Here is a 23,556-nt window from a genome sequence, read left to right on the forward strand (position 1 = left end):
GAAGCGGCATTGACAGAAATGATGTGTCCAGATCACAGGAAGATGTGAGCATCACTCTTGTTGGGCCTCCTCTGGAGAGCTGTGTTCAGTTTTGGGCAGCACATTTAAGAAGGACATTGGCAAACTAGAGCATGTCCAGTAGAAGGACATGCTCTAGTAGAAGTAGAAAGAGAAAGACAGTAGAAAGAGTTCTGGAGATCAAGACCCGTGAGAAAGCTTGAAAGAGCTAGTCTCATTTAACCTGGAGTAGAAAAGATTAAGGGGAGACAGGAGCTCTGTCTTCAAACAGAATAGACTTGTCCTTGCTTGCTCTTGAGGGCAGGACTAGAACTAATGGGTAAAAGTTACAAGGAAGTAGATCATGGCTAACCCTGACCTGGATAGCTCAGGTGAGCCTGATCTCGTCAGATCTCATAAGTTAATCTGGGTAAGCCTTAGTTAGTAATTGGATGGGAGACCTCCAACAAAGACCAGAGTTGCAGAGACAGGCAATGTCAAACCGCCTCTGTTATTCTCTTGCCCTGAAAACTCCACTAGGGGTCACCGTAAGCCTACTCTGACTTGAGGGCACTCTCCACTCTCCAAATCATGGCTAAATTTTAGGGAGCACTTCCAAACAGTAACAACTATTCAACAGTAGAGTGGACTGCCTCGGTTGGCAGTGGATTCTCCTTCACTGGAAGCTTTGAAGTATAGGTTGTAGAGGCACATTCTTGCACTCAGCAACGTGTTGGTCTAGATAACCTCCAAGATGCTTCCCCCCCTAACGCTATAACCTCAGAAACTGCAGTGTGTGAAACTGGAACACATTGCTATCTTGTCCATCTTCCAAGGACCTCAGGGTGATGTGTGAAGCTCTCTACACAAGACATCTTACACGAGGACACTCAAGTGAAGGGAGGAGCATTTTTGAAACTGACAGATCCTGCAGGGAGGCAAAGATGACATTAACAAACGCTTTGAGGAGTGATCTCTGCCGGCTTTGTTTTTTTTTAAACTACCCTTCCCAGCTAGCATTGCGTCTCCCTTCACTTGAGCATCCTCATGTAGATAGACTTGGAATGTCTGTCCTTAGTTCACCCTGTAAGCTTCATGGCTGAGAGGGGATTAAATCTTGGCACTGACAATATGCTATACCGTACTAACTCTGTCAATGGCCGATTGTGCACAATGCACTTTTCATGTGCAAGCTTGTACATATTTGTGCCATAAAAATGAAGTTTCATCCTTCCGATATATGTCAATTTAATTTCTAAACATATCAGGGCAGCTGGGCTGGAATGGAACAATGGTCCGTGTAGTCCAGCACTAAATCTCATACAGTGTCCAATTAGGTGACACAGAAAAACCTACAAGAAAAGAATTCAGGCCCTAACCGCCTCCTATTGTTCACCCCAGGGTAAGATACTGACTCTGAATATAGAAGTTCCTTGTGGCAGTGAATATTACAAGTTAATTACTTTTTGAGTAAAATGAGTAGTTCCTTTTTTAAAAAATCCTGAATCCACTGCCTGCCCCAGCTTCTAGTATTAAGAGTGAGAAAAGGTTTACTTTTACATTTTCTCCACCCTGCCCAAATTTTATAAACCCATATCATGCCCCTTAGTCATTTTCCCTCTAAATGAAGAATCTCTGAATTATTTAGCCTTTCTATATTGTGCGGATCCTACAAACCCTTGATTCTTTTGGTTCTCCTGCCCATTTTCCAGTTCTACAAAATATTTTTTTGGAGATGCAGCAACCAGAACCCTACTGAATATTCCTCCATGTGGCCGTAATAGATGTATACAATCCAGACAGTCACTGTTTTTCTGAGAATTCTTCAGGAGAAGCTGGGCCTCAAGAAATAATAATAGCTCATGACAGCACAGTTTTAATGGGACATCTTCAAAAAAAAATAGGGATAGTGATTTTCTGGGGATGGGGACCAGGAAGTGGAAACAATTGTAGGTTTTCATGCCTGAAATTCAAACTGTTTACACAGATAGGCCTAACACGGGCACCCCATATTTATGGAATTAAGGCCAGGAGTTCATAACCTCACTTTAGCAATCTTTTTAGGTGGGGCCATTTATCGTGCTGAGGCTGTAGGAATATAATAGTAAACACAATCAAGGAGGGTGATTACTTGCTTCTATCGGTTTGCTAATTAAGTATGGGAGAGTGGGGGGAAGTGATTTCTTAATTGCAAATCCCTTTGTGGTGTCAGTGAGTTACATCACTTCCAATAGTGTGTCATACCCATCTGGTCACAGCCAGCACTCTATAAAAACCTGCGAGCTCAAGTCCTCATCACCTCGCTTGACTTTTGAGCTCTTCAGAAAATCTGGTAAGTTGGAGCATCCCTTGGATTGGTAAGTTGTACCATAGCATTGATCTGTGTGGGAGGGGAAGAATCTTTGTATCTCCTTGAATTGCTTGTTGATTTCAACTCTGAAAATGGGAAGGGGGTTTCTTGAGGATGATGGTGATTGTGTTGGGTGGACATTCATTTTTGGATATTAGCAGGGGAAGGGGCTCTCTTAATTCTGGCCTCCCGTCCTTTTACTTAGTTTTAGTAGGGGTAGGTGCCCTGGCCTGGATAGCCCAGGTGAGCCTGATCTTGTCAGATCTCAGAAGCTAAGTAGGGTCAACTTTACACAGGAGACCCCAATGAAGACCAGGGTTGCAGAGGTAGGCAATGGTAAACCACCTCTGTCAGTCTCTTCCCATGAAAACCGCACCAGGGGTCACCAAAGTTGAGCTATGACTTGAGGGCACTCTTCACTGAAGAAGTGGGCTTTGTGGAGGGATTGGATGGAAGTGAGAGAGGGGGCATCGTCATGAGAAGCATTTGTATCAGTAGAGAGAATAGATGGAGCTATATGAGGAACTGAGAAACTTTGGACTGCTAAGGATAGTGAAGCTGATTGATTGATTGATTGGATTTTTAGCCTGCCCTCCCTGCAAGCAGGCTCAGGGCGGGTTACAATCATAGATAAATTACAACAAATAAAACCAGTAAAATACAACGCAGTACCAACATGGATTTCAACATGCCGGGTGGTGCACCCTTCCCCCTTTCCCTGCCCACCATACACAAAGAAAGAAAAGGGTGTAGGTGTAGGTTGGTGAACCTCTAACTTCTCAAGCATGGGGAGGCAGATGGACTATCTTTGCTGGAGATGTAAAGATTAGGGGAAAACGAGCAAAAATCCCTTTTCTACTGATGTTCTTAGGACATAACCCCGTAACATAACCTCACCCCTCCCTCATCTTTACTAGCTGTATAGTTTATCAAAATACTGCATATAAGGAAAAGATTTGCAAGTTGATCTTTAATGTTATCGTCAATGTAATTTACTCTATAGATTGAGCACCACGACTATGAAGGCCCTCTGTCACAGCTTAACAATTTTGCCGAGCGTTTCTACCCCTAATCCTAAATATGTCATAAAACAGTTTTGAGAAAATGTTTACTAGCCCGGCCTCATTCCGAAGCCAGCGTAAAAGGCTGTTGCAAAATCAACGGGATGCATCTAGACTAAGCTGACAATTTACACTGATTTGCTCTCCCCACTTCAGACCCCTCTTATTTCATTCATAAGGTTCTCCTGTCACCAGTAACAGCATTTTAAGGAGATTGGTGGGCTGTAGTACGAAGTGGGATGCAGGAAATTTGTATTGGAAAATTTAGTCTGGATCCAACTAAGGCTGCCAGGCTTCTGGTGGGGCTTGGAGGTTTTCCAGAGTTACAACTCATCTCCAAACTAGCCCATGGAGGACATTGCAGCAGTTTCTATGGCACTACATGCCTGTTGAGGCCATGGTAGTGGCACTCCTAGCTGCACCCACCACCCAGCACCATAGGGGAAGGTGCATGCAGGCAGTGTGGGCAGCTGTGACTTCAGGCACTGAAATAGCTTGCAAGTGGGCAAAGGAAAGATGTTCTGACAGGTGAGAGGGCAAGGAGGGGAGTCTAGAAATGGGCACAGGGAACCTCTGAGCACTCTCCTCCCAGGGCCTCTCAAATTCCAGGAACCAGCCCTGGAGATACTGCAGGATTATTAAAAGTAAAGTTGAGGTTTCAGCATGCCATTCTAGGGCCCCATTCCCCCAGTTGGGGTGGGGTATCCCCTGGCTCCTGTTCTCAATCCTTAATTAATTTTTATACCACAATGTCGTATTCAGAATCATGTCACTCCCAGTAAAAAAGAAAGTGACATAAAGAAGCTCTAGTAATTGCTAGAAAATCTATGGTAAAACCATAGAGTTTCCAGTGATTCCTAGAGCTAAAACATCCTTGGAGCTAGAGTTACCATAGAGCAACTATCCCACAGTTTTTCCAGTGATTCCTAGAGCTACCTATGTCAATTCCATTTTTTTAAGCAAAAGTTATATATGCCTTAGCTGACATTATGGCCATCCATGCCCCTGCCCACAACCCTTCTGCTAGTTGCTAGACCCCAGGCCAATTCTTAAAGTCTCGGGTGGTTTGGTGCACAAATAGGCCTGGCACAAAGCACAGGAGCACTCCCGGGGCCTGCGTGATGATGCCACTCCTGGAACTAATGTCATTGCATTGCACTGAGAGCACCCCAGGAGGCCTATTCCCCTGCCTTTCCCCCCTCCCACCAGTCAGGTGAGTGGAGGGGCAGAAGCTGGGTGTGGGAGATCCCCCGCCACCACTGGGGGATGACTGGCAACTCTAACAGACTAGAAGGATCTATATTCAGCCAGCTGAAGCTGGAGCTCTCAGAGAATATCTACCAAGGTTTCAAATACATAATTATTTCATTTTGTTTGATTTGGGGAGGTTAAATGGGGAAACAGCTGCTTTTATACAATTCTCTGTGCCTTCTGCTATAATCTGATATCTAATTAATCTTTCCAAGCTCATTCCAAGTACTTAAGATTCCAAGCTGTTTTGAAAGTTGCTGATAGTTTTGTAGATAGCAGTTATGATACGGAGGAAGGTTCAGGAAACCATGGTTTAAGGAGAAGATATGGGTGGCTAGAAAGAAGTAGGTTTAGTTGGGGTAGGTTAGGATATTTGGCCTCGTTCTCATGGAGGTGGTATACCTGAATTTGGATTCTGCTTTACCATACTGCAGGTGAAGGTTTACATAGGAGAATGTTACTTTGTACCAAAACCAAACAAATCCCTGTGCACAGAAAATAAAATGTTAGGGAGAAATGTTCTAGACTACCTCCTCACCACTGTCTGTAGACATGCTAGATGCTTGCATATACTGTGAGGAATTGTGGTGTGTGTGTCTGTGGAAGATCAGAGCCAGACAATGGCAAACTTCCTCTGTGAGTCTCTTGCCATAAAACCCCTACCAGGGGTCTCGATATGACTTGAGGACACTCTCTACCATCACTATGTCCATATTCAGAATGTGGAGAAAAGTTTGCGCAGGAGCCCGTGAATGAGATTTTATTTGGAGTGAAGGCTTGGAGTGACTATAACAGCTAGAGTTGGATTTATGCATGTGCATGTAAGCATGAAAAAAGACCCCTTTAAACTACTAAATTATTTTTTCATTTTGCAATGCGCTATGTCATGGAGTTTTGGGAGATTCCTAGAGTGTCTCCCCAACACAGTGATGTCACTTCTGTATTTGTACCAAAAGTGACATCTTGGCATTGGAATGATGTTGATCATTGGCACTCCACTCTGACACCTCCCATGTTTCATGGATGTTGCCAGCACTGTGTTGGCAACCTGACCTTCACTCCTAGCTGACAATTAGGGCCTCAAGTGAACAGGAGTGGCATGCTTCTGTTCTCTCAGACTGGGGTGAAAGGGAAGAGGTAGGTTGTTTCTCTACCTCTGCCACCCCCCCCTCCAGCTGTCAACTTGGGCTGCATTGAATAGAAGCCATTTATTCCAAGATGTCAGCCCATTCTGCTAATTTTGCTTGGAGCAAAAAACAAACAACATAATTGCTTCTTTCATCTCTTCGGAGTGGGCTGTCAGAGAAGAGGAGCAATCTGCTCCTGCCCTTTGCAGCTCAAACTAACAGCTTTGGGGGGGGGGGGGAGAGAGAAGTTTTCTGCTTCTTCCTCACCACTTAGAGAATAGAAAAACAGAGCTGATAGCTGGGATGGAGGAGAAAAAAGCCAATCACTCCTGTTCTCGCCTCCTCAAGCTTCTCCCTGTATTCCAGCCTTGCTCGAAGAGAGAGAGAAAAGCTTTGGTGGTGGGACAGAGATCAGATGAAGAAGCTCAGTTTTCGAAGTCCAGGTTCAAATTTTTCAATAGGTCCCTGCAAGGACCTAGAGATTTGAAAAGCAGTTCAGCAGTTGTTTGGATTGTTCGTTGAGAAAAGAACAGATTGGGCAATCTTCTCACCTGTTTTTGAAACTGCTGAACACAATATATTCATATGTCGAACATGTTCAGCACAAAATTTTCAGCGTCCTTAGTTAGATGGAGAAGGGCTTCACGGGTGAATACTAGAATGTGAAACTGCTGCTGTCCTCTGAAAGCCCTTCAATACTGCAACGTCTTTCATAGGCTTCCATGTGCAAAGAAGAAGAATATAAGGGAGTGCTTATATACGACCCTTCTGGACAGATTAGTGACATGCTCAGAACAGTGGGCAAAGTCAGTGTTATTATCCCGACTAGCAACAAAGCCCATTGTGGGGAAAAGATACAACGGGTTCTAGAAAGGGGAGGGCGAACAGGCAGGAATTCGCTCCTCCTCCGTCACTGATTCCAGCTGGTGAAGGAGAGGGGTGGGCATTGTCCTCTGCTCCACGCCTGAGCTGCTTGATCTCGGCCATGTGAAGGGGAAGTGGGCTTTGCTACCTGCTCCATGTGTGATAAATGCCAGATAAAGGGGGAGCATTGCCTCCTGTTCTGTGCCTGACTATGGCTGGGTGAAGGGGGAAAGGCATTATCACCTGCTCTGAGCATGATCACAACTGGGAGAAGGGGGGTGGGCATTGCCACCTGCAACCCGCTGGGTAAAGAGAGGAAGAGGCATTGCCTCCTGCTTTGCACCTGATCCTGAGAGATGTTGGGCGATGGGCTTTACTACCTTCTCTGCTCCTGATCCCAGCTGGGTGAAGGGGGTGCGGGCATTGCCAACTGCTCTGCTCCTGATTCCAGCAGGCTGAGGGGGGGCAGGCATTGCTGCATGCTTGGCTCTTAACTCATGCAGGGTGAAGACAGGGTGGGCCTTGCCACCTGCTCAGTGGCTTATTCCAGTAGGTTGAAGAGGTTGGGCAATGCCACGTGCTCTGCTCCTTATCCCGGCTGAGTGAAAGGAAGAAAGGCATTACCTCCTGCTCTGCACCTGCTCCCAGCCAGATGAAGGCATGAGGTGGGCATTGCCACCTTCTCCACTCCTGATCCCAAGTGGGTGATGATGGGGATAGGCATTGCCACCTGCTCTGTCACTAATACCAGCCAGGTTAAGGCAGGGGAGGGCTTTGCCACCTACTCCACTCCTAATACCAGCTGGGTTAAGGTGAGTGGGGCATTGTCACCTGCTCCATCCTGATCCCAGTCAGGCGAAGGAGGATGGGTATTGCCATCTTATATGCTCCTGATATCAGCTGGGTTAAGGTGGAAGGCAGGCATTGCCACCTGCTTCACTCCTAATACCTGCTGGGTTAAGGCAGTGGGTGGGAAAAGACACCTGCTCTACTTCTGATCCCAGCTGGGTGAAGGGGGGTGAGCATAGCCAAGTGGTCTGCTCCTAATATCAGCTCGTGTAAGGTCCAATGGTGGCACTGCCACCTGCTTTGCTCCTAAGCTGTGTTAAGGTGGGAGGGGAAATTCCACTCTCTCCACTCCTCATACCAACTGGGTTAAGGTGGATGGTGGGCATTGCCACCTGCTCTGCTCCTAATGCCAGCTGGGTTAAGGCAAGGGAGGGTATTGCCACCTACTCCACTACTAATACCAGCTGAGTTAAGGCAGGGGGCAGGCATTGCCACCTGCTCCACTCCTAATAATATCTGGGTTAAGACGGGGGCTGGACATTGCCTTCTGCTGCACCCCTATTACCAACTGGGTTAAGGTGGGGGCTGGGCATTGCCACCTGCTCTGCTCCAAATACAAGCTGTGTAAGGTGGGCGGGGTGGGGGGTGGGGTGCTGGAATTGCCATCTGCTCAGCTCCTAATCCCAACTGGTTCAAAGCGGGTGGATGTTGCCACCTGCTCCACTGCTGCTATCAACTGGGTTATGGTGGGGGTGGGCATTGCCACCTGCTCTGCTCTAAATACCAGCTGGGTTAAGGCAGGGAGAAGGCATTACCACTTGCTCTGCTCCTAATACCAACTGGTTTAAGGCAGGGGGTGGGCATTGTCACCTGCTACACTCCTAATATCATCTGGGTTAAGTTGGGTGGTGGCTTTGCCTACTGCCTCACTCCTAATACCAGCAGGGTGAAGGCAGGAGGTGGGCATTGTCACCTGCTCCCATCCTGCTCCCAGCCTGAGCTTTCCACCATGGCATGTTTTCTGGAGGGACATGGTTTCTTGCCTAGGCTTCCTTTCATGGCAGCGCCCTCTGGTGGTGTACCAGGGTATAAAGTGAGTTGTCTGAAATATGCTTACTGAATTATATAGTAAGATAGTACAGCTGGGAACTGCGGCTGAGAAAAGTGCTTACCCAAGGCCATCTGCAGAGTTCATGGCAGTAGTGGGAGTCGAACCAGCAAAGTATTGGCTCAGAGCCCAGCCATTTAACCACTAAGCTACAGCAGCCCTCATCTTAAGTGGTTCGGCACTGAAAAATATGAAATTTAGATGTATCTGCTGAACAAAATGTTAAACACTGTTTTTACTTCAATCATGTTCTTCAGAACCATCTCCTAAACCACAATGATGTCCTCCAGCGGTGGGCGGAATGAATGCTATGCCAGCTGCCCTGCATCCACAGTGACAATACAGCCACCACCATTTGTCCTGACCATCCCAGGACCTGCACTCTATTGTCCTAACCAACCATTTGGCATTGAACAATACAATCCGTGTGCGGGAGTTGGATATGGCAGCTTGGGAGGCAGTGGGGGAGATTTTGGTGGTGGCCGTGCTCTGGGTAGTAGTGGAGGTTTGGGCATTGGTGGCAGTATGGGGAGTGGTGGAAGCTTTGGTGGTGGCCGTGGTCTGGGGGGCCTGGGTGGTCTGGGTGGTAGTGGTGGAAGTCTGGGTGGCCGTGGTAGTGGAAGTTTGGGTGGCCGTACTAGCAGTGGTGCTGGATTAGGAGGTAGTGGTCTGAGTGGAAGTGGTTTTGGCACTGGTGGTATCAGCAGAGGTGGCTCAGCAGGAGGTCTTGGCGGTAGTGGTGGTAGACGCGGGTCAACTGGGTCAACTGGCAGCATAACTGGTGGTATTGGTGGTGGTCGTGGCAGCACAGGTGCATCAGCAGGAGGTCTGGGTGGTAGTGCAGGTAGACGAGGATCTGCTGGATCAGGTGGCATTGTAAGTGGGGGAGTTAGTGGTGGTCGTATCAGCAGGGGTCCATCAACAGGAGGCATGGGTGGTAGTACTGGTAGACGTGGATCCACTGGATCAGGTGGCAGCTTAAGTGGTGGCATTAGTGGTGGTCGTATCAGCAGTGGTCCATCAGCAGGAGGCATGGGTGGGAGTACTGGTAGACGTGGATCAGCTGGATCTGCTGGATCAGGTGGCAGCTTAAGTCGTGGCATTGGTGGTGGTCGTATCAGTACAGGTGCATCATCAGGAGGTATGGGTGGCAGTTTTGGGGGTGGTGTCTCCGGAGGAGGTTTAAGCCGTAGAGGCAGAAGATACAGTGGTTCTGCATCCGGTGGCCGAAGATACACCAGCAGTTCCTATGGTGGCCGAGGATTCGGTGGCAGCTTATCTGGTGGCAGAACCTACAGTAGCAGTGGATTTGGAGGAGGATATGGTGGAGCAGTACCTGGAGGAATCAGTTATGGTGGAAGTGGATATGGTGGCAGTGGTTATGGCACCTGTGGCTATGGTAGCTGTGGATACGGTGATGGTGGATATGGTGGCAGTAGATATGGGGGAATCAGATATGGTGGCTTTCCTGGTGGAGGCTACACCAGTGCTGAGACTGCCATGGCACTGCTGCCATGCAATTCGCGTGGCTCCTCATACTACTTTTATTGAACCTGATGGAAATAACCCCAACAGATGTTGGAGAAAGAAAAATGAAGCTTGGACTTATGACAATGGACTTCAGAAGTGTCCTTGAACCTGCTGAGACTGACCTGATTGTTCAGTATTTCTACACTTGAATTGCAAGCACGCATTTTCTGTCCCACGTTGGAACATGAGAATAAAGAAACTCACGATCGTTTCCTCCAGTGCTCACGATCGTTTCCATCCCATACTTCTACTACAAGAAAAACTTCCGGGGAGGACACAAATCCATACCCCTTTGCTCTAACCACCCCAGATAAACAATTCATGCTCATGCATTTAAATGTAGGCCATATACGTGTCATGTCGTGACTGAAGTCAATCCTGGAAGAATCAAACAAACGAATGTCTACTGAAGAGCTCTGTTACTTCCTGGACATTGAAATGCTGAAACAGATGTCAGTTTATTTAGATCTCTTCATTTGTCAATGTTTGTCCTTCTGAAAAAGTTCCAGAGCTTGTTTGTTCCCCTGTCCTTCTCATTAAAACTACCTTTGCATCACAAATATTTCTCTGTACTTTTTTGCAGGTGCATTTAGACATTGTGGCCTAGCTTTGCTCTGTTTTATCCTAACAAGAACCCCTTGATTGAGATTTGGATGACAGAAAGAGAGAGAGAGAGAGAGAATGAGCCTGGGAACGAATCCACTCCAAAATTCTCCCCCAAGCTTCATGGCTGAACAGAGATTTAAACTCTTGGCAAAGCTGCTATGTTCCTAGTGCAAGCTATCTCCACATGAGGGCACACTTATAAAGAATATTAAGAGGTCCATAACAGGCAGGGCAACTGTAGCGACATCTGAAAATAGAGACACAAGTCATTAAAATTTCTGGGATCAACTGGCTTGATAAATTGCTGAAGTTTCTCATCCAAATTTTGTGCAGGTTGCAGCTAACAGGCCACCTAAATAGTAGAACTGCATTTCTGGGCAACTGTACTCCAGCTCCATATTTGGACAGCATTGTTGCCATATTTGTTTATCCTAACCCTAGCTTCAGAACTATGCTGAAAAGTGCGAGGCCTCATCCCGCTAGTGTGGTGTTGAAGCAACTAAGGTCTTAGCTGATGCTGATCAGCACCAACTGTTACTGGAACTGATCTCCTCACAATACAATTATTTGTAGGGGAATTAGCAAGCAAGGAAAATGGCTATGGAAGAGGCCAGTAACCACAGGGATCTATCACCAACTTCTGCCAGGTCCCTTCCCAAAATGGCAAATGAGGCTGGTTCTTAAAGTCAAACAATAACTTTTATTAAGAACAAAAGGGCATGCATGTACTCTCGCAATTATGGAGTAAAAATAATTACGCACACACACAGAGTCCTAGGAAGCTTAGCCAGAAATTGGGAATAGAGAGGGAGCAAATATATCTACCTATCCTGAAGAGAGGGGTCCAGTTTGCGGGTGAAGAGAGTAGCTTAGAATGCCAGCATCCTTGGCTAGGAGAGCAAGAGGCTTGGGCGAACCTCAAGGAAACAGCGCTTGTGGTTCTGGAAGCGTGTACAATGAGAGAGAGGCTTAGGGAAGTGACCCTAAAGGAGCAGCGCTTGGACTCAGGAAGCATGCACAATTTCAATGAGGCCAGGGCTCTACCTTTATAGGTAAAATGTGCCCTGAGGTAGAAGAGCCCACCTAGCCATTAGAACAAAGGCTCCAATGGTAAGTTCCTGGGTTTAACAAAAGGGTCGATCACCTTGATCGGTAGCTGCCGGGGTGTGTGAAAGCAAATGCAAAACTGTTCCAGCGCTGCACAAAAGGCATAGTTTGTTAGTGAATTCCACTGGATCTAAGTTGATGGATTTTAGGTGGGGACTGTACTTTCCCAGGAACAACTGTATAAACTTATGAATGTCATTTGATTAGCTCCTCAATCACGGACAGGTGATCTCATCACAGAAGGAAAGCAATGTGTTAAGTGACTCTGCAAGACCATTGTTACACTGGGGTCCTTTGGGACTGGCAGGACTGCAAATCCAATCACCTCTTAATAACTCCGCATTCCTGTGTGGCATTCCATTCATGCCGTGTTCTCCCCTGTGGGACTCAGCAACTGTTGGAGGCTCTCTGGTGGCAATACAGCAACCATTTTAAATTCAGAAGCTATTAAAATGGCGGAGGCTAGGCTAACCGCTTACACAAGGACATACTGGCTTCAAGTGGAGGAGTGGGGAATCAAACCCGGTTCTCCAGATTAGACTACCGCTGCTCTTAACCACTACACCAAACTGGCTTTGCCAGGTTGAGTTTATTTCAGGGCTGCTTCCAAAATCTCAACACATAGGAACTGTTTGCAGAATACGGCATTCCAGTCTGAGCTGTCCATGTTTTAGAATGGATTGGCATGTGCATTCCTTTCATTGATGCTATGCAAGATTTGGGATAGGGGTGGGGGCTAAGACATGAATTGGATATATCTTTTCGATATAGTTCATTCATAGTTCAATATGTACAAAACTCACGGATCTAGCACTCTCTTTGCATCATCAGAAGATGATGCATAGAAATTAATGCATTAGGCCTGTCCTTGAGAGTCATGACCAGCCTGGACACACAATAAGGGCCCACATGGACCATTACATACAAGGCAACTTTGTAGACTCCTATGTTGAACAATCTGTTTCCCCAAAGTTGTAAATATCAGCTATTACCACAAGGTGGCACTCTCCTGAAGAAAGCTCTTTAGAGTCTTCTAATATCAATAATTTTGTTAACAAATGTTTCAACAACTTTCCACAAAAATGCCAACACGTCCCCTCACTGATGCAACAGATGCCATTTTCAGAGCAAGTGAGCCAAATTTAGCTCATATTTGAGAGAGAAGATTAGTGGAGAAAACCTGCTCGAGTCTGGCAGATCTTTGCCAGAAGAGGCACTGTGTATCTTCCCATTGACTTCTGTTTGAGAGGGAAGGCAATTTTCTTCACTTTTGTTCTTCACTTTCCTTCACTTTCGTTCTTCAACTGTCTCCTCACCTTGCTCCTTTCAACCTTGGGAGCAAGAGCCAGTGGGACTTCTTTGGTTTATTTCCATTTGCCGTATGAAGGGCTTGGCTTGTCCTAGGGCAGGCCCCTTTGGAGGCCGCACCCCACTAGAACTATCATGGGGCCTGAGCAATTTTACGTTTGCTGTTTCAAGTCAGCTCAGGAATATCCAAAATGACCCTAAACACTCTCAACTTTCAGGGACTAATGAAAAATTATCTCCCAGAATCTGGGGAGCACTTTGGTTTCAGAAAGTTGCAAGAATGAGGTGGGAAACAGAGGAATCTGGCAAAACATTATCTGGTATTGGGTGTCACACCTCCCTTTAAATTTTAATGGCCATTCTTTTCAATGGGAAAACCTGGACTCTAGGTAGAAAATGAAGGCCGTTTAACATTTAAATTGACACAGACACATACACCCACTATCATTTCATGCAGACTGACAGCTGAACAATAACCCTGTCCGCTATCTCCCTCCTTCCATGACCCTTTAAAGTGTAAGAGTAGGAAGGTCTGTATTACCATGATTGCTACCCAAGTTTGTTCCCTGGCCTCTCTAGGTGTCCCTTTGAGCACATCCAAAGTGCAAACCAGACAACACCAATAATAAGGTTAATGTACGCATGGGGATATTTCTTCCTGCCTATACCAAGGTCCTGTTGCGATGCTGTCTCTTGTTACTAGGGGAAGAAAAGCTTGCTAGGGAGGGAAGATCTCTAAACCCTCCTGTGTTACAACCTGTTCTATTAGGGAATAAACATCACCTTAACATTCTCAAAGCAACCACTGAACTGAGGGCCAAGCTACACATGATGAATGACACTTGAACGGCAAGTGGATTGAGTGGAGGGCAAGTGAACAGGGAGAAATACACTTGCTGTTCGAGTGTCATTCATCATGTGTAGCTTGGCCCTGAGCTACAAGTGATACTTGAATGGCAAGTGTATTTCTCCCTGTTCACTTGCGGTCCACTCAATCCACTTCGTCACTTGTAGCTCAATCATTCGTCACTTGTAGCTTGGCCCTGATTCCTTTATTTGTTTGTAAAAAGGATTCATTAAAGTGAGATAGACATACAATGGAATGGCAATAAAAGCGATGAGCAATGCCCAGACCGCAATGTTCACAGAATAAAAACACAAAAAGTCAGGCTTGCAATCTCCCATCATCAAGGTGGATGTAAATGATGCCAGTCTTCAGCCCCTAAGATCTAACCCAAGGCTTTGTCAAAATTACATATAAAGGCAGGGGGATGGTTACTAAGGCAAATGCTAGAAAAGCTACAACAAAGAAGATGTAAGCAAAGAGAGGAATGCTGACCAGCACGCATTCCATAAGAGAAAGAGATTGATTTTCAGGCCAGCGCGGAGGAGGGAGGAGAGCTAGAGGGGACAAAGCAGCAAAAACACACCAGACAACAGCGGCAGAATTGAAAGAGGCCACAACTTTATTGATTTACAGCTCACAGAGCATTGGTGCTGCACAGGGCACAGGTATGAGCATCAGCTGACCTGCCTGCCAGCTGATGACCCCTACACCCCCTCAGACCTCTGCTGAGGGGGGAACCATGGAATGACAGCAGAATACGATGTGGGTGTACACCCCTGTGTGGATCCTCTGCCACCTGGGAGTGAGGCAGTCCTGACAGCCCCCGAGCTGGGCATGCATCTGCCATGCCTCACTCCCCAGACTTCTTAAGAGGATCCCCAGACTGAGCTCATGGCCCTAGTGTCCCCCAAAATGGATCAGTGCCCATGCCCAAACTGCCGACTCCACTCCAAAATTGTGTCTAAAAGGGGGATTGGGTGGGATGTTGGCCATGAACCAAGGTGAGGGTGCCAGTCTCCCAGGTCTGCAGCCCTTTCTGCTGCCCAGACCGGCCCACAACATGGCAGCCACCATGTGCCTTCAGTTCCTCTTCCCGTGAGGCCTGCAACCGAGTCCCTCTAGGTAAGTCTGGGGGCCCATGCTTCTGTCATACACCAGTGAGTCTAAGCTAAAAGTTATAAACAAACAAACAAAAGGAGGACCTTGGATCTTAGGTTTTTCTTCTGGTGTTTAAACGTATATTGGCAGAGCATGGGGGACAGTAATCTCATGATCTCAAGGAAGGACTACTGATCTGAGGTCACATTGCCCTCTTCTGTCCCAACTGAAGACTGTCCCCACAGGTTGAAAATGGTGGGTGGGCCAGCATGTGTTCTCCTGGGGTAGTTGAACCTCACAGAAGTCTTGGAGTCAAACTCTTTTGCCTCTATTTGCAGCAGCAAGGTCTTTAATCTAGAAAAAGGACTGCCATTCTGCCTCGGAACCACTCTGACAAATGAATCAGGAACACTGGCAATGGAAAATAGTGAAACAAAAATATAAAAAACAGACAACACCAAAGCTAAATGAAAAAGACATGCTTGTACATCAAGTGAAACACACTCACAGGGCCAGAAATAGCTCAAAGAAAGACCTTGGCAAGGGACAGGGACTGTAGACTAGGCATTGGAGTACTGTCTGCTGATGCAGATATGCTCCTACTGGGTAGTTAGACATTGGGCCAAGCTACACATGACGAATGACACTTGAACGGCAAGTGGATTGAGTGGAGGGCAAGTGAACAGGGAGAAATACACTTGCTGTTCAAGTGTCATTCGTCATGTGTAGCTTGGCCCACAGTTAAAGATGTCATGTTAATTACTTACTCTTTAATTCAGAAATAGTCATCTATGTGTTCAGCTTTATGCTAGTTTTCAAATTTGCAGCTACCATACCCTACTTAATCTGTTTTCATTGAATGTCCCAACAGTGGATCGGATTGTATTTTTGCTGTGGTCTTAGCTTGTAGTATGTACTCTGCCTTGGGTCTTAGAGAGAAAGGTGGGCTATAAATAAACAACAATAATAATATCCCATTTTTTAAAAAAAAGCTCCGTAGGGACTTCTGTGCGTCCTTCCATCCATTCACATGTGAAGTTGGGTGCCATAAACCCATGCTCGTAGGGTAGCTCTAGAAATTGCCAGAAACTCTATGGTAAAACTGTAGAGTTTTCAGCGATTCCTGTACTTAGCCATTTCACTTTCAGGCTTTACCTGGAAGCGATGTAGAGATGTTGGTTTTACCTGGAAATGACGTAGCAACATAGGTGTTGTTGTTTGTTTGTTTTAAAATTCTCCCACCTCTGCTCCAAATGGAAGCAGGAAATGGATCTTGTCAGTAGGCGGCCTCCCAACATAGTGAGAGGTTGGTAAGACTACCTGGTGCTTTAGGGTTGTCTTATTGGAAGAACTGGTAGGATCAGGATGTGAAGAATGAGCTATTGCTGTATGTATTGTACATTTTGTTGAAATATGTGTTGTCCTTACATTTATGAGACAAGGGCCATTTCCACACAGCTTACCTTGTTCCAGAAAACAGTGAAATCTCATGCAAAATCACGTGAGAAGACGCTGTTATCCTGTGAGAAGACGTGATAACAGCATCTCCTCGCGAGATTTCGTGTGAGATTTCACTGTTTTCTGGAACAAGGTAAGCTGTGTGGAAACGGCCAAGACTTATATGATGGACTAGCGGTAGAGCCCATTATGAATTAATAGAACAGGCTCTAGCTGTAGGGCCTTGGGAGGGCTGCACCTATGGCACAGCCATCCCATGGTGGCATGCTGGGTCACCTTGTGAGCCACCTCACCACAGCAGGCCGCTTTGCTTGGCCTCCTTGCCACACAGCGAGCCACTGGGCTGGGCCACTGGGCCAACCAGGTCCTGCAGCCCCCCCAAGCCGGTAGAGGGAATGCCTGGCACCACGCCACCGGGCCTTCCTGCAGCCACATTGGGCCTTCTCGGGCCTCCAGAGGCCCTGAGGAGGCAGTGGAAAGGAAAAATGTGTTCCCACCAACTCACTTCTTATCCCTGCCAACTGCGCCTGTGCAGGGATAAAAATGTGTCGCCCACAACACAGTTTGCCTGCACAGTTTGGTGTAGTGGTTAAGAGTGTGGGACTCTAATCTGGAGAGCTAGGGTTGATCCCCCACTCCTCCACTTGAAGCCAACTGGGTGACCTTGGGCTAGTCACAGCTCTCTGGAGCTCCCTCAGCCCCACCCACCTCACAGGGTATTTTGTTGAGGGGATAATAATGGCATACTTTGTAAACCACTTTGAGTGGGCATTAAGTTGTCCTGAAGGACAGTATATAAATCGAATGTTGTTGTTGTTGTTATTAATATTAATATTATTATTATTATATATTCGTATAGGTAAGAGATTAGCTTATAGGTCTTGTATCATTCTCAATGTGTATATCTTTCATTCTCTTTTCTTTATGATTAACTTTTGTAGGAAAAAGACGATGCAATGGGAATGATTAACGAGCATAAAAGCAACACACATATTGGTAGCACCGCTGATGAAATGAAGGACACGGAAAGACTCCTAACAGCAGCGCACAGGAAAGGCAAAGGGTGTCATTATGCAGCCCTATCCAAACCTCCTTAATCTTGCAACTTCCAGGAATTACCATCTGGTGGTACACTGTGTGGTTTGAAACTGGTAGGGCCTGAGTCACTTTTGGATAATTTGAGCAGGTGTTAAATCCTGGAAAAGGTATGATTCAGCTAATGGCGCTCTCTCCCTCACCCTGGCCTTAGGGACAGGCGCTCCCAAGACAGAGAATAAGGGAGTTTAAGAAACAAATTCTTTCAACATACCTCAAAAGAGCTTTGAAACCCACTTGACATGTCATGTTTAAATGCTATTAATTTTGTATTTTAATAATAGGTGGAAATACGAAATTGATGTTCTTCCTTAGGCTACAAAATGTTTTAGGCTGTCCGTAGTTAGGGGGATGCAGTTGTGGTCATCCCGTTTTTCAGCTGAAAACTGGGGCCTAAAGCACGAATCCTCCACAAATGAAATACAGCACAGTTTGCTTGTTGTGTATGTCAGAGGGAGGGGGTTGACATGAGAAGGTGTGTGGCCCCATAGCAGAGTATAATAGAAAGGAACCGACGCCCGACTTACCGGCGGAGGCTTTGCGGCCGGCGGCGCGGACGGGGGAACGGCTGCTGGCTCCGGCTTCCTGCTCCCCCCCCCCCGGCACGCTCGTCGGTCGGGGCGGCCAATCAGTTTAAAGCCTGGGCGCCCAATTGGAGCGGCCGGGGGGGGGGTGGCTGCCGGGGGGCGGGGCCAACCGCCGGACTTGAGGGGATGGTTTTCCCTCTGGTCCGGTGGCTATGCTTTTATGCAGCCCCGGCCCCGCCTCCCGGCAGTCGGCGCCGGGACGTGCTTGAGCGAGGACGCGGAGACAGGAGACGGAGGAAGACTCCCATCGTGGGACTGCGAGCTGCCCCCCCTTCTCATCCCGGCTCCCTGACTCTGCTCAGGTGGGAGCGCCGCGGCCGGATGTCGGGTGTAGCTGAGCCCGAACCTCGGCGCGGCGAAGACAGGGGCAGCGGCGGGGGAGAGCAAGGAGCAGGCGGCCCCCTGCATCAGCGAGTGGCTCCCTGACCCAGTCAGGTGTGAGCGCGCGGCCAGAGGGCGGGTGGCTGTGCCCAAACCTCTGCGCCGGGAAGGGAGGAGCGGCGGTCCGGCGGCGGCAGCCTTGGCTGGGTGACTCCGGGGGTGCCACGTGGCAGGCTTCACACCCCCCCTTCTTTGTTTTCTTTCTCTCGCTTGCTGGGTCCGCGCCTTGGCCGGGAGGAGGAAAGTCCCCCCCCCCCTCGGCACTCTCTCCCCCACACCGTCCGTGGTAGCTGGGCAGCCCTCTTTCTTGGACTCCATTAATGATGGCACCTGCTCAGGGTGGCAAGAGAGCCAGGCCTAAGGCGGGGGGAGGTGGCACCGGGCCAGCCCCTGCAGGCAGGGCTAGGATGCCAGGGCCCTCGCAGCAGAAGCGGGTGGCCTCCACCAAACCCACGGCCCCCCAGTCTATGGCCAAAACCAAACGGCCTGGGGGGCAGAAAGGGAAAGCAGGAGGTGCTGGCAGGGCCCCACGCCGGGCAACCAGGGGGCAGCCTGGGTCTCCTCCTCCCCGCCCAACAGCCTCCGCAGGCAGCGGGGGGCAGAGGGCTGGGGCATGCTCCAGGCCAACAAGACAAGGCAGGGCTAGGGGACGGGCCAGCACCCAGGACCCTGACCCATCTCCCAGCTCGCTCCAGGAAATCGGGCGGGCCTTGGAGTTGCTCACAGCCAGGGTTGAGCAACTGGGGAGCTCCGTCCAGGGGGGAGACCTCCCCCCAGGGCCGGTGGAGGAGCCGAAGGATCCTGGAAGGCGGGCGGCCAGAGGCCGGGCCGCCAGAGGGCGCCAGTTGCCAAGCGCAAGCTCCAGCGACTCCAGCGGCGAGCGGCAGCCAGCCAGCAAGAAGATGAGGACATCCAGGAAAAAGGCACGTAGGCGCAGATGGCACGAGGAATCAGACAGCAGGGGATCGTCAGGTGAGTCCTCTTCCTCTGACGAGGAGGCCCCTGGGGAGAACTATTGGGAGGCAGCGGCCTCCGTCCCGGGGCTCCCCAGGTGGGCCCTGCGCAGACGGGTGGGAGGCGCCCACAATGGGGATGCGCGGGCAGTGTGGGGCGCAAGCCAGGCCCAGGGCTCCCCTCTCCCCAATCTGTTTAACGATGATGAAGACCCTCCCGGGATTCACTTGGCCCGTAAGGTCAGGGAACACATACTCGAGGGGTACTATGTGGATGTTTTTTCTCTGCTAAGGCCCGAGGCCGAGGATGGGAGGGCTGGACCCCCGTCCAGAAAAGAGAAAAAAGGGGTTAAGAAGGAGGTCGCCGAGCGCACATTTAATAATTGGTTGGAGGGGTTTACTGTTTACATGGGGGTGGTGCAGGCAGCTTACCCGGACAGGGGGTGGCACCTCTCCAACCACCTGGGGAATGTTCTCCGGGCCCGGGCGCTGGCCGGGGACGGGGCGGCTTTGGACTATGATGAGGCCTTCCGTAAGAGGGCCTCCCATAACCCCAGAGCCCGCTGGGACTTAATCAGCCAGAAGCTATGGCTGTGGCTGGTTGGTCCTCACATGAAAGGCAAGGGGGAGGGCTCACGGGCTGGACGGTGGTTCGGTCGCCGGGACAGAACCCGCTGGCTGTGCTGGGAATTTAATCAGGGCAAGTGTCAGCGGCAGAAATGCCGCTACGAGCACAGCTGCGAGTCCTGCGGGGCCCCCCACCCCCGTTCCACATGCTCCAGGGGTCCGGTGCCCTCGGCCCCCTTTCGGGGCGGCCGGGCCTCCAACAGCGGCTCCCATAAGGAGGGAGGTCCCGGCACCAGCACTGCCGCAGCCAGCAGCGGCAGTAAGTAGCACGGGCTGTGGGGAGTTGGGCCTGGCAGTCTCCCCCGTACGCCTTGAGGCCCTGCGCCCACTCTTGGCGCGGTACCCTCACAGGCGGGCTGCTGTTTACTTGCTGGAGGGTTTCACATTCGGTTTTAGGATCCCTTGCACAGGCCCCCGCATTGCCACCTCCTCTGGCAACCTGAAGTCCGCTAGGGAGTTGCCTGAGGTGGTGGCCACCAAGATAGCTAAGGAGGTGGCAGCGGGCCGAGTAGCAGGCCCCTTTGCTGCCCCACCCCTGCCTAACCTTAGGGTCTCCCCCCTGGGGGTGGTACCCAAGAAGGCCCCGGGGGAGTTCAGGTTGATCCATCATTTATCCTACCCGCGGGGCTCCTCGGTTAACGATGCTATCCCGCCAGAGCTATGCTTGGTAAAATACGCCTCCTTTGATCACGCCGTGCGGCTGGTTCGGTCTTGCGGTCCCGGGGCGCTCATGGCTAAATACGATGTTGAATCTGCCTTCAGGCTACTGCCGGTCCACCCCCAGGATTTCTGCCTGCTCGGTTTCAAATTCCAGGGTTATTGGTACGTGGATAGGGCCATGCCCATGGGGTGCTCGGTGGCATGCGCCGCATTCGAATCCTTTAGCACGTTCATTGAGTGGGCGGCCAAGGACCGCATGGGTTCCCCCCACATTACTCATTATTTGGATGATTTTTTAATAATGGCTCCCCCAGGGTCCCCTGCATGCACAGACCGGCTCCGCATTTTCCAGTCGCTGGCTCAAGAATTGGGCGTGCCCTTGGCATGGGATAAAACGGAAGGTCCTGCCTCCAGGCTAACATACTTGGGTATTGAGCTTGATTCACTGGCGGGGGTCTCCCGCCTCCCCCCTGAAAAACTGGCCCGTTTAAGAGTCCTCATCTCGCAGTTGCTGGTGCGGCAGAAGTGCACGTTAAGGGAATTGCAGGCCATCATTGGGCACCTGAACTTTGCCTGCAGGGTGGTCTCGCCAGGACGTGCCTTCTGCGCCCGCCTTTCCGGGGCATGCAGGGGGGCCTCCTCCCCTCACCATCACATCCGCCTGACACGAGGGATCAAGGAGGACCTCAGGGTGTGGCTGGAATTTTTGACAAACTTTAATGGTGTGTCCTTGTGGCAAGACTCCCTGACCCCGGGCTCGGACCTGCAAGTCCGATCTGACGCCGCAGGTAGTCTGGGGTTTGGGGTGTACTTCAAAGGCAGGTGGTGTGCCCAGCGGTGGCCCCAGTCTTGGGGCAGGTCGGGCATGCTAAAGGATCTCACCTTTCTGGAGCTCTTCCCTCTCTTGGTCGCCGTTACGATCTGGAAGGGGGAGTTCCAGGACAGACGGGTCCTCTTTTGGTGCGATAATCAGGCCTCTGTCAGGGTCATCAACAAGCAATCATCTTGCTCTGAGCGGGTCATGTGCCTGGTGCGCCGGTTCGTGTTGGTTTGCCTTGCTTCTAACATCTCCTTTTCAGCACGTCATGTAGCAAGGGTAGACAACGGCTTAGCAGACGCGCTGTCTCGCTTCCAGATGGAGAGGTTCTTCGCGCTGGCCCCCGAGGCTCACCGGGCACCCGACCCTTTTCCAACAGAGCTGTGGACGGTTGGCGAGACATCATCATGCAGGGAATCTGCAGCTCCGTAGCACCATCTACTCTGCGGGCCTATTCAGCGGCGGTGGCAAGATTCCTCTCCTTCACGGCAGGGATAAGGGGCCAGGCCCCGTGGCCGGTCTCGCAGGATTTGGTCTTGCAGTATCTTGTCCACTTGCGGGGCCAGGGGATCGCGCCTAGGACCATGCAGCGGGACTTGGCCGCGATCTCCTTCTTTAGCAAGGCCCAGGGGTTCCCCGATCCCTGCCACAGTTTTGCTGCACACCGGGCAGTGGCAGGTTGGAGGCAGGCCACCCCCCCCCTCGCCCCGACCAGCGGAGGCCCATCACCCTCCCCATCCTGGGAGCAATATTGCAAGTGGTGTCAGGCCTTTGCTGGTCCTCTTTTGAAGCCCGGCTCTTCCGAGCAGCCTTCGCTGTGGCCTTCTTCGGGGCCCTCCGGGTCAGCGAGCTGGTCGCGGGCTCCCGTACGGACTCATCTGGCCGGGCCCTCGCTCGGGCTGACGAGGTCCTGTCACGTTGAAGGGTCACCCTTTCTATCCGCCGGTCAAAAACCGATCAGCTCGGCCGGGGTACATCCGTCATCCTGCGGGCCTCCCCGCGTGGGTTGGCCTGCCCTGTTTCCACCGTACGGGAGTACCTCGAGGTCCGCCCTTCCCCAGCGGGCCCCTTCCTGGTTCACGCAAACGGGGATCCCCTCACCCGTTTCCAGTTCGCTTCGGTGCTCCGCGCGTGCCTACAGGCAGCCGGGCTTCCAGCCTGGGATTTCGCCGTGCATTCCTTCCGCATCGGGGCCACCACGGTGGCAGCGGATCTGGGCATCCCATCTCCCCTCATCCAGCGAATCGGCCGGTGGCGGTCCAGGGCCTTCCGCTCGTACGTCCGCCCCGCGCGGGTCCTGCCTTTCTAATTTTGTTGTCCCCCCCCCTCTTTCATTTCCAGGCAAGCGGAGGACAGTCTGGATCTGTGGCCACAGCATTGTGCACTGGGCCGGCCAGTACGCGGCGGCCTCCGGATGGGGAAGCGACCTCGGCCTGGAGCGGCATGTCAACGTCCTGTGGTTTGGACAGCGCGGCATGCGGTGGGAGTCGCTGGTCTCAACCCTCGAGCGTCAGGCCCGACGGCGGGGCCCACCAGATGCGCTGATCATCCAGCTTGGCGAGAACGACCTGGTTCAGTGGGGATGCCTGGATCTGAAGCTCTCCATCTGCAACGATCTGGACTACCTTTTCTCCATCTTTCCAAGGACGCATTTCCTGTGGTCGGACTTGCTACAAAGGCGCGTGTGGCGGGGGGCCTTGCACCCGGAGAAGATCGATGGGAGCAGGCAACGGCTGGCCCGGGCCATTGGGCACCACGTCACCACAGCCGGGGGGTGCATCATCATGCACACGGACATTTCCTTTCGCCTGGAGGCCCTGTACCGGCCGGACGGGGTCCATCTGTCCAGCTGGGGGCAGGATATCTGGCTCCAGGACCTGAGAGACACCTTGCTGGGATGGCTGGGTTGTTAGGAGCCTTGGCGGGAGCCGCGTG

At 50.5% G+C, this 23,556-nt stretch overlaps 1 protein-coding gene across 2 annotated transcripts; it reads left to right on the plus strand.

Annotated features, from left to right (window-relative positions):
- Positions 1–2,273: 2,273 nt before the first annotated feature.
- LOC129335375 (uncharacterized) lies at positions 2,274–10,294 on the plus strand. 2 transcript variants are annotated; one of them, XM_054987814.1, is made up of 2 exons: positions 2,274–2,329; positions 8,805–10,294. In XM_054987814.1, exon 2 carries the CDS (start codon positions 8,824–8,826, stop codon positions 10,096–10,098), a length of 1,275 nt encoding a protein of 424 aa, XP_054843789.1. In that variant the 5' UTR covers positions 2,274–2,329; positions 8,805–8,823; the 3' UTR covers positions 10,099–10,294. The 2 variants fall into 2 exon arrangements, with proteins under 2 accessions (XP_054843789.1, XP_054843798.1); XM_054987823.1 differs by having other exon boundaries at positions 2,281–2,354.
- The last annotated feature ends 13,262 nt before the right edge of the window (positions 10,295–23,556 follow it).

Source organism: Eublepharis macularius, chromosome 1 (genome assembly GCF_028583425.1).
Source record: "Eublepharis macularius isolate TG4126 chromosome 1, MPM_Emac_v1.0, whole genome shotgun sequence".
Classification (NCBI taxonomy): Eukaryota; Metazoa; Chordata; class Lepidosauria; order Squamata; family Eublepharidae; genus Eublepharis; species Eublepharis macularius.